The sequence below is a fragment of the Artemia sp. Qi Xiang Cuo genome, chromosome 3, assembly GCF_049724085.1.
Source record: "Artemia sp. Qi Xiang Cuo chromosome 3, ASM4972408v1, whole genome shotgun sequence".
NCBI classification, from domain to species: Eukaryota; Metazoa; Arthropoda; class Branchiopoda; order Anostraca; family Artemiidae; genus Artemia; species Artemia sp. Qi Xiang Cuo.
In genome coordinates this window covers 73,765,665-73,781,314 of record NC_142796.1, presented here as the reverse complement: position 1 = coordinate 73,781,314, position 15,650 = coordinate 73,765,665, and the positions used below count along the sequence as shown (strand labels likewise).

The following is a 15,650-nucleotide window of genomic DNA, read 5'->3' as shown; positions in this document are numbered from 1 at the left end:
GCCCCCTTTCGTAGATGGTTTCCCAAAAAAAACGTGTTGAATGCATTGTTCACTCCCCGCTTGAAGTAACTAAGCGAAAAAAACACACAAAAGCATCGGTTCTTAAACTTTCCTCCCAATAAGTTTGCCACAATTAGCTTTAATCACCTATGTAGCGTTAGCAAGGAAGGTGAATGCGGTGAAGGCGTGATAACTAGAATAGCCAAAACCCTGGATGTTTTTGCCATTGAAAGATGTTCGGATGAATAAGAAAATATGTCTTGGAGCCAAGATTAGGATACTGTAATGGCAATTGTGAAGTGTGAGCTTGAAACGAGGGCATTTTGAATAATCGAGTGAGATATGTTCCACTGGAATTTTCTAAAGTAGCTTTGGAATTCATTTGAGTGACTATGCATAAAACATTAAACTGCATCTAAAATGTGATTTGATTCAACTGTCTCAGGCTATAAGGGAAGAAAGATTAAAATTATAGGTCAAGTTTTACTGACGAAGAATAAGAGGCTAACACGAGCCGTGCTTTTTAGCAAACCAGCTGGAGCCAAACAAGAAGCGTAATGTCTCCAGATGAGGTGGAAGAGGTCATAAAAAAAGATTTAAAAGAAGTAGTAAATTCACAAGAGAATGTAAAGAGTGAATATCTCAAGAGTGGTTTGGAGGAAGAGCATTCGCAGCTGTGTCGACCTCAGGTGACTTGGTGCTGTAAGAAGCTGCAGTATTTTCGCATGCGCTCGAGGACTGTATGGAATTGAATGATGATAATGAGAAAACATTTGTCATAATCTTCATTAAAACATTTCCATGTATTTGGTTAAAAACCTCACATGTGTGTCACTTTAATATTCCTTTCTGCATCGAGTCTTGTCAGCGGAAATCGAACTAGCGGGAAACACCTGCGAACTAGGTAGTCGTTCTAATCAGCTGTACAGCAATAGAATGTTGAAGGTACATAGTATGGGAATCTGATAGCACTGAAAAGTCGTGTTGGTCTGATAGTCCAAGTAGAATGTCCAAAAAATGGGGTCTTACCCTGGGTTCCCACTGATGCGATTTGCTCCGCTTTTTGCTGCAAGTTTCTGCGTCACAACGGTTCAACGGCCGTGTCGGAATATTTCTACTGAGCCGTTTAAAATCGCATCCGTTATTTTAAATTAAAAGCATTGTAGAGCCATAAATTACAAGTAACTGAGAAACTAAACATGTTATAGATAAGACTTATATTTTTCATTAGGCATAATTCCCCAAGGTTATCAAAGTTTAGCCCTTTGAATCTTTTCTTGGTTTCTAGAATTGGATTTGGCCTATTATTATGCATAGGTTTCTTAAATATAACATAGTATATTTGCGCTTCAACGGCTGTAGTGAACCGTTTCTGTGTGACAATTTTTGCGAATTTCCCTCATCCGCTATCCATGAGCCGTTTTTCGCTAAAAAAAATCGTACCAGTGGGAACCAAAGGTTAGCCCCTCTCCCTCGTTCACATTGAATTTTAGGGTGATACTATGGGTGGGACTAGAAAGTTATAATTCCTACAACAGTCTTGTTAAAGCCCCGAATTTCGGTTGCTGACCATGGATAATGGAATTATCCATTAAGAGTTACTAGCATAATATCGTAAAAAGTGAGCCCTCGAACCCTGCCCTAAGTTAGCCGCTTTTTATGAAAATTCCACCATAAAATTCTGAAAACGCAAGAACGAAGTTCTCAAGCTCCTGACTACGAAAACGCGGAAATCTGTATTATTTATCACATGGCTGCTATCTGGATAATTTGTTTTAGTGTCGAGTTTTAATGCCACTGATATCTTAATATTAATGCATAACTCATACATTAAAAAGATAGATAAGCGAACTAAGCAGTAAGAAAACAAAACAGCGGAAAAGTAGAAACGCAAGAAAAAAATATACAAAAAGCTACTAAATAAAGCTGATCAAACCAAGAAAAGTGGATAAGGGCGAATAAACCGTTTCTGACAATCTATAATGTTGATTGTCAGCTTCTTGGTAATAACTGGTAATTTTTTTTTGCTCCGGTAAAAGAGGAAAATATAACAGAGATTTATGGTAATGGAGATACGATGATCGAATACAGGTAATATCTTTTTTCTTAAACATTTGGTAATGATCAGAGAGGCAAAAAATGAAATTGCCAGAAGAAGTAGAATAAATCCTATCAAGAGCAAAATGATTTTAATTACCCTTATTAGCTATAATTTCAGAATAACCAACTCTGAATCTTCATCTTGACGTGATGCACAGCATGCCCCCAAAGGGTTTTGAGCTTTTTGCAAGTTTTAACCACCAAATCAAATTGACATAAAGAATAGGGAAAATTGCAAAACTCAGAAGATCTAGTAAAGGGAGAAACATTAGAAGAAAGATACTAAGCAAAAGACCAAATCTATTAAAAGTAGAAGAAACTTTATGAACCATCCGCGACAGGCCTGTTTTGGATGACTAATTATAAGAAAGTCGTCTGCATAGGCAAGGAGGATGTATCACTAACCAATAAAGCACACAAAAGAAATATTCTCAAGAATTTCAGAAACGGAAAATTAAAAAATACTGCTAGATAAAATTCCATCAACAAAATGATTGAAAATGAAATTTAATTTGAAGATAATAATTGCCATTCCAAACTTTAGAACAAAAACAACTGAAATTTAATCATCACTTTAAAGAAAATATAAAGAGCCTGACTTATAACTGTGAAATACACTATCGCTCCAGCGTGCCGGCGTCCAACGTCAGCCTCAACACGGAAATAATTTTCCCAAAATTAGCATTATTACACAAAAATTACATTGAAAATACACGAAAACTTTATTAAGATTACAGGCAACCATAACAGGCCTGAAAGAAGAGTGGTCTAATGGATTCTTGGCTCGTTTAAGAAGGGAAGTGAAGTTCCAGTACAAGAAGCTGTCAGGAACAAGGGCACATTAGGAAAGGCAACAGCAAATTGAAAAACAATGGCGGGCACTTTATTTATGAATGACAAGGACTTGTCCCTGAGTCAGGGAGTACGGATAGGCAAAAGCAAGCAATACTGAAAAGAACGTGTATACTACGTAGTTCACCTTCGAAAATGTTTCGGGGTTTGGTTAGGCCACGAGGCTGGCGTAACAGGAGGATGTGTATTTGCCGAGTTATCTAATTTAGCTGAATTAGTCGCCATGTCTGTGTCTTTCTTAATTTTAGCACAATCTAGCTTACTCTGTCGGCTAGATTGCAGACTTTTTTGTGAAAGCTTGTTGAGTTTTTTTTTTTTTAAATTTGAAACAAGTTCCCATGTAGTATATGATCGTTAGCCATCCATATTCGTAGCCGTAATTTGGCTTTATCTTACACTTTCCAGCTCAGGGTCACAGCCCAGATAGATTTTCTTCTCAGTACAAAAGGAAAAATTACTCTTTTTTTTACGATTAGTAGCTCAAAGAACATGTCAACTGTGCTGGTCTGATACACAACTGTGCATGGCACGGATATAAAATTTCTTTTGTGATTAGGGAAAACTGTCTATTATAATTCGTCTCAGTGACCATTCCTTGGTTTCGTTGTGGATATTTCAGAGAAAAAAAAAACAATTCATTGAGGACTTCTTACTGAACGAAAAATTGTAACTATACTCTACGCTAACTGGACTGGGTCCGAGCATAAAATTCCCGTTGACGCTAAAAAACTAAATGTATTAAAATTAATTTCAATGATTGTCAGCCTTGTTAAGAAATTTCCGGAAATAATTTTATTATCTGAAAATTTTGTACTCAACAAAAACATCTTGCAAACATAAGCGAATAAATATTTAAAAGACCTCAACTCCAAAACTAAGAGCAAAATGATTAATAATTAACCTATTTCTTAAGTATTTTATTCATTTCCTTATTCTGTTTATCAAGTTTCCAGCTAGCCTTTGACGCTTTGTCATCTAATCTGTCAATCAGTGTATTTTGCTGGTCCAATTCATCCTGAAGACCAATACCAAGCCCCTTTAATCTTGACAGCGCAGAACTCATCTCACCTACAAAAATTCGTCAAATGTTACTAACCAAAATACCTGCAGGATGTGCGGGACGAATCCCTAAATTTTGGTCTGAGACCAAAAAAATTCCCATCCCATGCCGGGACAGTTGAAAAAGTAAGTCCCTTTTTTCGACGGAGCCCCAGTTTAAAAACACAAATATCCACATACTAGAAGCCTTTATTCCCTTGTGACAATCATTACATAGATCAAAGGATATAGAATTGATTAAGAATTCAGGTACAAAAATTGCCTAATTATTTTAAACTAACCTAGCTAATTAGCACACACTCATTAACGTAAAAATTTAAAGAAGATGAAGTCTATGGTGCTCTGTAACTTTGCGCTAAGAAGGGAAGAGCATATTAAGCACTAAATTTTGTGACATTTAAGGCTGAAGTTTAGGCAGCCCCTTAGTCTCTCTTGGAAACAATTCCAGGAGTCCATAATTTTATGTATTTTTCCCTTTGATCGTTTTTAACCTTTTTCTTTTCTCTCTTAATTCAAATGTGTTAAACCGTAACTGATAATTATAATCCAAATCGTAGTTTTGAGCTAAGCAATTAAAATTACTACTCTGATAAAGAGTCCTTTAAATTTGCCTTATATACATAGAGGTTCATTGAAAATGACTATAAAAAAATATTCTGTTGATTTTTTTTTCTTAACCAAGTGATAACCCAACTTGCCCGCCATACATATTTAAAGCTTAGAAAATCGGACAGATTCATAGATGCTTCAATCTGTTCAAAATCTATTAAATATTTTTTAGAGTATTTAGCACAGTGACAAGCAAAAGAACATCAACTTTTTAGCAAAAGGAAAAAACGAAATTAGCACTTATCCTGTTGATGATGAAGAAGAGAAACATGAATAATAATACGTCCATTCCCCAAAAACATCAGAAACCTACAAGTAGCGTACAAAATAAAAAGAAAAGGATACTTCTAAAAACACATCGACAGTAAATAGTATAACACAAAAAACTGGATAGTAAATAAAATAGGCAAAAGAGAACACAGTTAGGGACAGACTCTTGTACAAACTTTCAAACTTTTATAAAATATTAGTTCCATCATACTTTTTAATAATAAAAATGATGGGAGTCGATTTTGGCAAACACAAGAGAAACTGCATTATCGGATTTGAATAGACAGCCTCTGATCTTTCTTCTGGCAAAAAATGGAAAATTCCAAATTTTTGTAGATAGGAGCTTGAAACCTCAACAGTAGGGTTCTCTGATACGCTGAATATGATAATGTGAATTTCATTAAGGTTATATAACTTTTAGGAGGTCTTTCCCCCTTTTTTCGAAAATAAGCCAAATTTTCTCAGGCGCGTAACTTTTGATGGGTAAGATTAAACTTGATGAAACTTATATATTTGAAATCAGAATTAAAATCTGATTCTTTTGATGTATCTATTGGTATAAAAATTCCGTTTTTTAGAGTTTCGGTTACCATTGAGCCGGGTCGCTCCTTACTTACAGTTCGTTACCACGAACTGTTTGATACTACCAAGGTAAGTGAAGCTGCCCACCTGACCAATCTTTTCGTTATCCAACGTCACCTTTTCATCTTCACTTATTCCTAGTCTTAGTGACTTAGTCTTCTTAACATTAATTTTCAAACCTATTCTAGGAACTCTGAGCTCGCAAAACTTCTAAAAGTTCATTCATTTTGCTCCCACTTTCATCTAGGATATTTAAATCATCAGCATAATCTAAGTCCAGGAGAGTTTTCCCTCGCAATACCCAAAATACACAGGGCATCATTCTACATAATGAATGATTCTATAATAACAGGACAATTTGAGAAGTAACATGGTCGAAAAACGTGGCACATTACTTTGCTAGCGCACGGTCATTATCGACTGGCACGATCTTCATTGGCAACTATTTCCCCAACTAACAATAATATGATAAGCTAGAAAGTCCGTAGTAAATGCGATATACTTTATGAAACATGAAAAATTCAGCAAGGTGAATTCATTATTTGAACTCTAACATTATTGTCACACAAAATGTGTATGTGTAACGACCATATGCAAGGTGTATTTTCGTGCATGTTTTTGCAACAGGTTCATACCACTTATGTTAGGGATAACGGATTTGAATAGACAGCCTAGCGCTGAAGTCCTTCTATTCTGACAAAGTCGCTGTTTTGCTTCCAACAGAAGCCAAGGTTTTTCCTATTTGCAGCATTTGAATTATAATCAAAGGCAGCGCAATAGCGCTGCATAAGTAAAGAACGATGTTGGCACAATGTGTTATTATTTTTTTTCTTGGTTTTAGACCAGGGCACTTTAAATTGAATGAGTTCACACAGAAACGTCGGAATAGACTCTTTTAATTCACAACTGGGGCGGCTACTCCCAAGTTTAATTGCCGACAGTGATTTGCAGATAACTAACAACTCATCCACGTAACCCCTTTCCTCAAACACATCCAAAAACAGTTTTGAGACTGCCCATAGGTTCAGCGGAGTTGATTTCCAAATAGAAAATATGTTTTTGAGGAGAACACTCCCCCACAACCCTCAGGGCAAGGGTTTTACGTTATGCCCTGGGGGCATATAAGAACGATGTTGGCACAATGTATTACTTATTATTTTTTTTTCTTTAGACCAGGGAACTTCGTATCGAAGGATTTGTCGTAGAAACTTCGAAAAGGGATCATTCAATTGGAAGTTGGAGTGGCTAGTGCCCTTTTTAATAGTCAAAAGTGATTGGAAGGCAACTACCACCCCTGCCACGCCCACCATTTCCCGGTCTGGGGGGGGCAGCTGCCCCCCCCCCTCTAGACCTTCAAATTTACATTAGATATGGCTGAAAAAGCAGATAGTTGGAAAAGCAGTTGATAAAAGGCCCTCCATCACACTTTCGACTCTCCCCCCCCCTAGACAATATGCTGACTACGCCCATGACCCCAAGAGCGACTGAGGGTATAATGTTTAAACTTTTGGGGCTACTTCCGCTCTTAAGATTTAACCAAATCAAAATAGCGTAATTGTATCCAAGCTATCAAAGAAAGTAAACAGAATTTTTTGCGAATGGTATCAAGTTTTCAATTTCAGGTCATCTAGAGGAGGTATGAAACTAAGTTAAACACTACTAAACTAAATTTGTGTCCAAATTTTTAAAACGGTGCATGTTGTTAAAAACTGCTGAATATTTTTCTCCAGTATACAAATAGCAGGCCAAACTATAAAGTCTTAAAAAAACAAAAAGATCTAAAGTATTATTTTCTTTTTCCCTGAAAAGACTATGTCAATATAAAACGAACAGAAATTAATTACAAAACTTTCCACAAAATAAGTTTTTAAATAAAATTGAAGAGCAACATTTAGTCGAGAATGCGCAATCATTCAATAAAACAATCTACCCAGCATAAAACTACAACAACTCAGTATCAATTATTAAATGAAATTAAAAGCTATTTGAAGGTACGATGATTAACCGAATTAAACTCAAAAAGAGCGAAAACTACTATAGGTAGGGCTCAAAACCTCTTTACCTTCCAAAGGCCAGAATATAATTTGCACTTTACTGAAAAAAATATAAATGAATGTGCATTGTCAGTTCAATATACGTATACTGATATTTAGTAATCAAAATGTTAATGTTATTTGATTTATTAAAGTTATAAAAGTAAAAACTCATAAGGAAGAAAAACCAGAAGATCAAGTGACAATATCAGTGAGGGATCCCACCTTGCTACAACTCTGTTTTAATTGAAATGAACGTTACATGTTAGAAAACCTAGTCATTCATTAAATAAATTCCTCTTTTTTCGCCTTTGCTTCGTTTTAATAATCTTCAATTATACAGGATGAAATGCCATTATATAGGAAAACTTATCGCAAAGTATAACGCTTGCATTTTTTGACTGTGCAGTTTGAATAATTTCTTTGAAAAAAAGTAGATTTTAACATTATCACCTTTGAAACAAACAATATAAATTTTTTGGAAAAGAAAATACTAATTATAATAACATCTACTAATTATTTTTAACAAAGCAATGATTTTGAGCAGTTTTTTCTACTGTAAACAGATCCCAAAAATGGCATCCTTCAGCAAAAATACTTGCTGGCAAAGCAATGCGCTATAACTAGGCTACTCAATGGTTCCCTGGTACCAGCTTCTGAAGCTTCTTAGTACAAGCTTCTTGGTACCAGTTTCGCACACCCTTCTAGTTTACCTACCCCATATTTCCCTAGCTGCCCATTTAGCGCCTTTTTGACTTATTTATTAGCTTTCCATTAGCAGCCAATTCAGAAATTGAGTTTCATTACGTTGTTTGTGTTAATAAATAAATACCTTTCCATCAATGCTTTCTATCTTTACCTTTCAAAAGAAGCTTACAATGGAACTAGAACAAGCTTGCAATCCAAATGAGTTTACTCTTTACTTTTTTTGGGTTGACTTTTTATAGTATAGTAAAGGTAAAGAATGCGGCACTGGACTTTACAATCCTTACCAGCGGTGCTGATTTCCGCTTCATGGCCCTTCAGCCAGGAAGTGCAAAAGGGGGTTAAGTGTTTTCACACACCCTTCTAGTTTACTTTCTCCTTATATTTCTCCAGCTGCCCATTTAGCGCTGGGTCGACTCTGGCTGATGCTACAGAGTCACACCACTGACCCCGTTAAAAACCAAATAATTAGCGACACAAAGACTCGAACTCCTGTCCTCACGGAACAAGAATTTTAACCTAGTATTCTAACCACTCGGCTAGGATGGAAAAAAAGATCTCCAACATGAATGCAGGAATAGAAACAAAAACAAGAGATAAAGTGAAATCAAAAGAAACAGAAAATTTACCGAGATTGTTTTCGAGTTGTTCATCAACAGAGCTTGGTGAATCAAAAGTTTGGCTTCTTGACTCCAGCAATTCGTTGCGCCGCAGAACTAAAAATACAAGAAAAACTTTACAAGAAAAAGCCAAGCCAACTGGCATTGTGGGAGGGAGAGGGGTATTCTTTGAGGAGGTATCGCTATTTAACTTAGGTTAATTGTCAGCCTAAAAACCAATGTCACTTGATTAAAGATCATCTCACAATGGACTTAGATTGACTTCTGAGAAAAAATTTATAGAGCTCAATGGCAAAGGAAGTCTTTTTTGTCATTTTTGCTGCTATCCTTACTTATGGAAAATATTTTGCATGTGAGAAAATAAGAGTCGATCAAGTACTCTGAAAGCACACTCTCAAATGAAAAATAACAGTAAAACTTAAAAAGATTGAATTATTAATGAAACATTATTTTTTTACTATTCAACAACGAAAGTCCGGCAGACCCGAATCAACTGTTCAGAGGCCAATTTGACGACGTCCATAAACTAATAGCAAATAAAGCTTAAAAACAGATTTATTAAGCATTGAAGTAGTAACTAAGCATCTCATAGGAAAAAAGTTCAAGTTTTTTGGTGTTGAACTATGTTCCTGAGCAAGGAGAACGTTTTTCAGACGCGAACAGACTTAGTCATATTGGTCTCTGGAAGAATTATTGAAGTTTAATGACAAAAAAAGGCAACTGGAATTAAATCATTTTTAAAGAATATACTTAAGAGATCACAAAAATAGGATTCAGTCAATGAGTTAGGTTGTAAAACATCCAAACATAGGACTTAATATGATTAAACCCTGACAGCCACGAATTTCATAAGGTGGGGGTATAAAACCCTCTATTACGTGGGCGAGTTGACATACGAAAAAAACTGACAAAATATAAAATACTTAAAAACTGACAAACTATACATTTAAAAATGATTCTGTTTAAAAGAAAAAAAAACTGTGAAAATTTACTGCATAGCAGACTAATGAAACTAGATTGATTGTTTAAAACATAATGATGTTCATTCCTGAAAGTTTAAGCAATTTTGTATTTTCAAATTTTATGGTCTTTTGACTTGGACTTGATTACCCATTTTAATTTATGTTAGTCTTAGGTAGAAAGATACATATATTTATTCAAAGATCAATTCAACTATAAAAGCCAATACACCATCATATACCCCCTTCCCTCGCAAGGCTCCATGGGAATGCAGGGAGAAATGGCGGGCTAATCATCCATAGTAGTACCTGTAATTTTTTAATTTGATATGATTTTTCGTTTTAATTCCTGTTCGTTTTAGGCTTCACTTGTTCAGTCATAAAAATTTCTGCTAGATTTAAGTTTTAACATGGCTATTTGCTTTTCTTTGATTTTTTTTTGGGGGGGGGGACGCTTTTTTGTTAATCCTATATAGTGTTAGCAGAGCTTAATCATTTATTATTTTCTATCTAAAACAAGAAACAGAAATCTACAGCGGTTAAACCGATTAACAAAGAAAACGACAAAAAAAACAAAAACAACATAAATATGGCCAATATTTTTATTTCGCTCCTTTTTATGACAGAAATACAGTGTGGTCTCAAAAGTTATCATTTGTCCTTACATCAATTTTACCTGAAATATTCAAGTGTGTTCAATTACTACTACTACTACTACTAGCTCCTCAATGCAGTACCCAGCCGCCTGAGGCCCACAGAGCTACGCAGGGTCCTCTTCCAGCCCAAATTATTCAAAGCCTACCTCTTTAAATCCTCCCAGTAAGATCTAATTTACTTCAAATCTTTCTTTATGATATCCTCCCACCCCAACCGTGGACGACCTGCTTTCCGTTTCACCCTAGACGGTTGGCCGAAAAGGACAATCTTTGGCAATCTGTCATCCTTCATCCACGGAACGTGCCCTAGCCATCTCAACCTTTCTCTAATTATAACTATAGAAAGCGGGAATGAACCACACTTTCCGTACAGCCTATTGTTTGAAATACGGTCAGTCAGCTGGGTACCCAGAACAATCCGTAGGCAATTTTTCAGGAAAACATCTATCAAATCTTCATCCGCTTTTCGGAGCGCCCATACTTCAGAGCCATATTTGACCACTGTCACCACTGTAGCTTCTAATATTCTAATCTTGGTTTGCAGACTTGCTTCCTATTCTCCCAAACCTTTTTTGAACTGTCAAAAAACATCCTGAGCCTTGGCTATTCTACTTTTAACATCTTCACTGCTCTCGCCGTCTTTACTAATAATTAAATAAAAAAACAAGTTTTTTTTTACTGAAAGTAAGGAACGACGTTAAAACTTAAAACGAACAGAAATTATTCCGTATATAAAAGGGGCTGTGCCCTCCTCAACGCCGCGCTCGTTACGCTTAAGTTTTTTTTTGTTTAAAAAAAAATAGTTGTGAGAGTCAAACTTTAGCGTAAAGAGCGAGGCGTTGAGGAGGGCACAGCCCCTTTCATATACGGAATCATTTCTGTTCGTTTTAAGTTTTAACGTCCTTCCTTACTTTCAGTTATAAAACTTGTTTTTTATTTAATTTTTGAACGTTTTTGAAGTAAATCAGGTTTTGATTTTGGCTCACCGTACATGAATAATTTAAACAAAATTTGCGTATTAATTTTACTTTTTTTGGTTAAATGGCTTTCTCGAAACTTGTTTAATTTTATTTACGAACGTTTTTATTAGTAATAAATAAACGTAACTTAAGAATTAATTTACGTAACGAACTTCTATATTCATTGATTTTTAATACGTATATTAGGGGGGTCGCCCCCTAGTCAATACTCAATACCTCTTTAAGCTAAAGTTCGAATTTTGTTCCAATTCTTTAAAAATGACCCCTTAATCACTAAGGCCGTTAATTAGAATAAATAGCTCTTATGAAAGTACTAAAAATCTTTGGCTTAAGGAGCGGGGTATTGACTAGGGGGTGAACCCAATCATATACGTAATATTTTCTGTTCGTTTTAAGTTTTGATGTTGCTCCTTACTTTCATTTGAAAAACTTGTTTTTTTTTTTATTTAATTTCTGATCTTTTTCTTTAATAATTCTGGGAAACCCGGCACCCCCTTCATAACAATGTCCCTTCCCCCATGAAAACTTCCTTCATGGAAAGATCCTCCCATATAACCCCCCCCCTACCAGAAAAAATCCCCCCTGAAAACGTCTGTATACTTCCCAATAACCAACTCAATATGTTAACATTGGGTAAAGTTCATAACTTTCAGCCCTCCCCCCGGGGACTTCGGGGGTTTAAGTCATCCTAAAAGACATAGTTATCATATTTTCGACCATGCTGAACAAAATGGCTATCTCAAAATTTTGATCGGTTGACTTTGGGAAAAAAATGAGCGTGGGAGGGAGCCTAGTTGCCCTCCATTTTTTTGGTCACTTAAAAAGTGAACTAGAATTTTTAATTTCCGTTCCAATGAGCTCTCCCACGATATTCTAGGACCACTGAGTCGATACGATCACCCCTGGGAAAAAAAAATAATAAAAAACAAATAAACACGCATCCGTTGTCTTTCTTCTGGTAAAACAAATGAAATTCCCCGTTTTTGTAGATGGGAGCGTAAAACCTCAGCATTAGGGATCTCTAATACGCTGAATATAATAATGTGATCTTTATTAAGGCTCTATAGCTCTTAAGGGGTCTTTCTCCCTTTTTCTAAAATCAGCCAAATTTTCTCAGGCGCATAACGTTTGATGGGTAAGACTAAACTTGATGAAACTTATATATTTGAAATAAGAATTAAAATCTGATTCTTTTGATATATATATTGGTATAAAAATTCCGTTTTTTAGAGTTTAGGTTACCATTGAGCCGGGTCGCTCCTTACTTACAGTTCGTTACCACGAACTGTTTGATACCATCAAAGTAAGTGAAACTGTCCACCTGACCAATCTTTTCGTTATCCAACGTCACCTTTTCATCTTCACTTATTCCTAGTCTTAGTGACTTAGTCTTCTTAACATTAATTTTCAAACCTATTCTAGGAACTCTGAGCTCGCAAAACTTCTAAAAGTTCATTCATTTTGCTCCCACTTTCATCTAGGATATTTAAATCATCAGCATAATCTAAGTCCAGGAGAGTTTTCCCTCCTCATGGTCTCCCATTGCCTTCCCTGTGCTCTTTAAGACAAAATCCATCAAATGATCCATATAAAGGGGGATAGAACACAACCCTATTTAACTCCTGATTTAATACAAAACCAGCTGCTAACCTCAGTTCCTACCTAAACCGCAGCATTGTTATTCTCGTACATAGCATTAATCACTTTAATTATTTGTCTGGTATACCATATAAGGATAAAACCTTCGCTAAAGCTCTTCGATCAACAGAATTGAACGCTTGCTCATAATCTATGAAACTGAAGACCAAAGGTTTTTGCTAACTTAGGCACTTCTCCATCATTAACCTAGGAGTGAAAATTTGGTCGACACATCCTCTACCCTTTCTAAAACCGCACTGTTCTTCTCTTAAAACTTTGCTAAAAGCATCATAATACTAAGTAGTCACCTACAGTAAAAAGTAGGTGATTACTAAGTAATCACCTACAGAGACCAGACTAGTGCCTAGATAATCGCCACGCTCACTCTTATCACCTTTCTTATACAGTGGTCTAATTAAGGTTTTCTAAAAATCGCTAGGTACTTCTTCTTTTTCAAAAATAATAATCATAATCTTCAGTCGCTAATTTCTAACCTCAGAGCCGCCATATTTAAGAAACTCGTTTACCACCCTATCAGCACCTGGAGCCTTATAATTTTTTAACCCTCTTAGTACTGTCGCTAATTCCTCCTCACAAAACAAATCTTCCTTCACATCCAAGGTATCACAAACTTTTTCATTTTCCTCTATATATTTTCCTGCAACTCTATCTCGGTTAAGCAAAGTCTAAAAATTTTCTGCCCATCTCTCTTTAATGCTTTCTTTATCACTAATCGTGGCCCCATTCCTAGCCTTAGGTGGGCCAAGTCCGGATTGACTACACCTCTCAATTTATTAACATGCCAGTACAATATTTTACTATTATACTGTGTAGCTGCATCTTCCAGATCCTCGGCAATTTTATCCATGACCTCCACTTCCCACCTCCTAAGTTCATATTTTAATGCTTTCTCCACTTTCTTTACATTCCTTTCGTTTTCCTTTCTTTTAAGCAACTTTAAAATGGGATTCTTGCTAAAATCACATAGTAAAGGAGGTAACGGATGCAGTATTACACTTTATAGCCTAAACCGGCGGCACTGATCTCCGTTTCATGGCCCTTCACAAAATCGCATAATACTTCATAATGGTTAATATTTTTAGATGAAAAGAGAAGAAATCGAATGAATTTTAACTTCAAGAAGAGATGGCACCTCTAAGCAAAAGTGTCAAAGTTATATGTCCCATATGCCCAATACCAAGTGAACTTTAACTTGTTTAACTAACCAAACCATGACTCTATAAAGACCAAAAATATCTTTTTTGTTTTCGCGTTTGTCCCAGCCTCATATCTTTTTTGGTCAGTCAGGGGCAATACTTTTCAGTCAGGGGCAATTTTTCAGTCAGGGGCAATAAAGATAAACATCCTTCGAGTATTGTTGGACTGACTTGAATTTGAGACAATGCTCAAAATGTTTTTATTCTGGCATCTTAACTATCAAACGCTTGAGTGTCATTTTATTTTACTATAGGGGTTTTAATGATAATTAACGAATCCATCCTAACTAGAAAAGCGATGCCTTACTCATAAATAATTAAAAATTCCATCTGTTTCTATCAATTTGTTGGCAAGTCGTATAAGAGTCTAAACATTGAGTTTTACACAACTGCTGAACTTTTGCTTGAAGGAATCAGAAAATTAATATTGGACAGCACCGTCAGGTAAACGGTTCCAATTGGATACGGAGTGTCGAGTAAACTTTTTTTCGGTTTTTTTTCCTATACTTTTTGGAATTAAAAAAAAATCAAATTAACCCGTGCTTAGTCTACATCCTTGTCCTGTTATTTTGATAGGGAATACGGAGAAAAAGCTTTATTTTGATAGGAAATACGGAGAAAAAGCTTCCCAGGATTGAGGATAATGGGGATTGTAGAAAACATTCATAGATGCCACATCAAGCCTTCCTTTAAAGGTAGCAATCTGTTTTGATGATGCCGCACTTTGCCCAAACTAACTCTATTCTAAAGGTTTGACTTTATTTAAAAAAAAACAAAGTATTGACTTTATATAAAGATAGTTTAGCTTAGAGTTTACTCAAATTCAAGAAGTACGCACCATTTTGAAAAGCCCATGCTATTGTAAAAAATTGCTATTGTAAATGCAATTATAAATATTTACAATTTATATAAAAACATTTTGCAGTTTTTGTGAAACTGCCAAAAAACTTGGCATATCGCTAAGAAATGATAGGAAAAACTTGGTATTTTGGTGGTGGGTAGGACAACAATAAAGTCCCGAACGAAAAGTTTGCATGCCAGTAGTTGGTAGAATACCTTGTATTAAAGTCTTACTGGAACAACAGAGGAGTAAAAATTATCTAGCAGATTAGGAAATGGACAAACCTGGATGATCTCTAGAGTCTCTATTGCTGTCAATTTCTAGTGGCTGGAAGCTAGTTCTTAAAGATGAGGTACTTTGGCTGCTTTTAATTTCAACGGTAGGATTGCCTGCATCAATTGGTTTTCGAAAATAATTTCTTATACTACTGAACGTACTCTGAAAGAACAAGTCGTTGAAACTTTAAAACTCCACATCCAAACTTACCACACTGGGGTATTGCGGACCCATGAGGAGGAGGGCCAATTTT

The 15,650-nt window shown here is 35.7% G+C and overlaps 1 protein-coding gene across 1 annotated transcript in view; it reads right to left on the bottom strand.

Moving 5' to 3' along the window:
• Positions 1–2,691: 2,691 nt before the first annotated feature.
• Positions 2,692–15,650, bottom strand: part of LOC148954507 (synaptosomal-associated protein 29-like) — an 87,558-nt gene continuing 74,599 nt past the window's right edge. The window contains exons 4-6 of the mRNA XM_089087123.1: positions 15,406–15,559; positions 8,840–8,926; positions 2,692–4,020 (exon numbers count right to left, since the gene is read on the bottom strand). Of these exons, the coding sequence (XP_088943249.1) occupies positions 3,854–4,020; positions 8,840–8,926; positions 15,406–15,559 (408 nt within the window). The 3' untranslated portion in view covers positions 2,692–3,853. The remainder of the gene's footprint in view (positions 4,021–8,839; positions 8,927–15,405; positions 15,560–15,650) is intronic.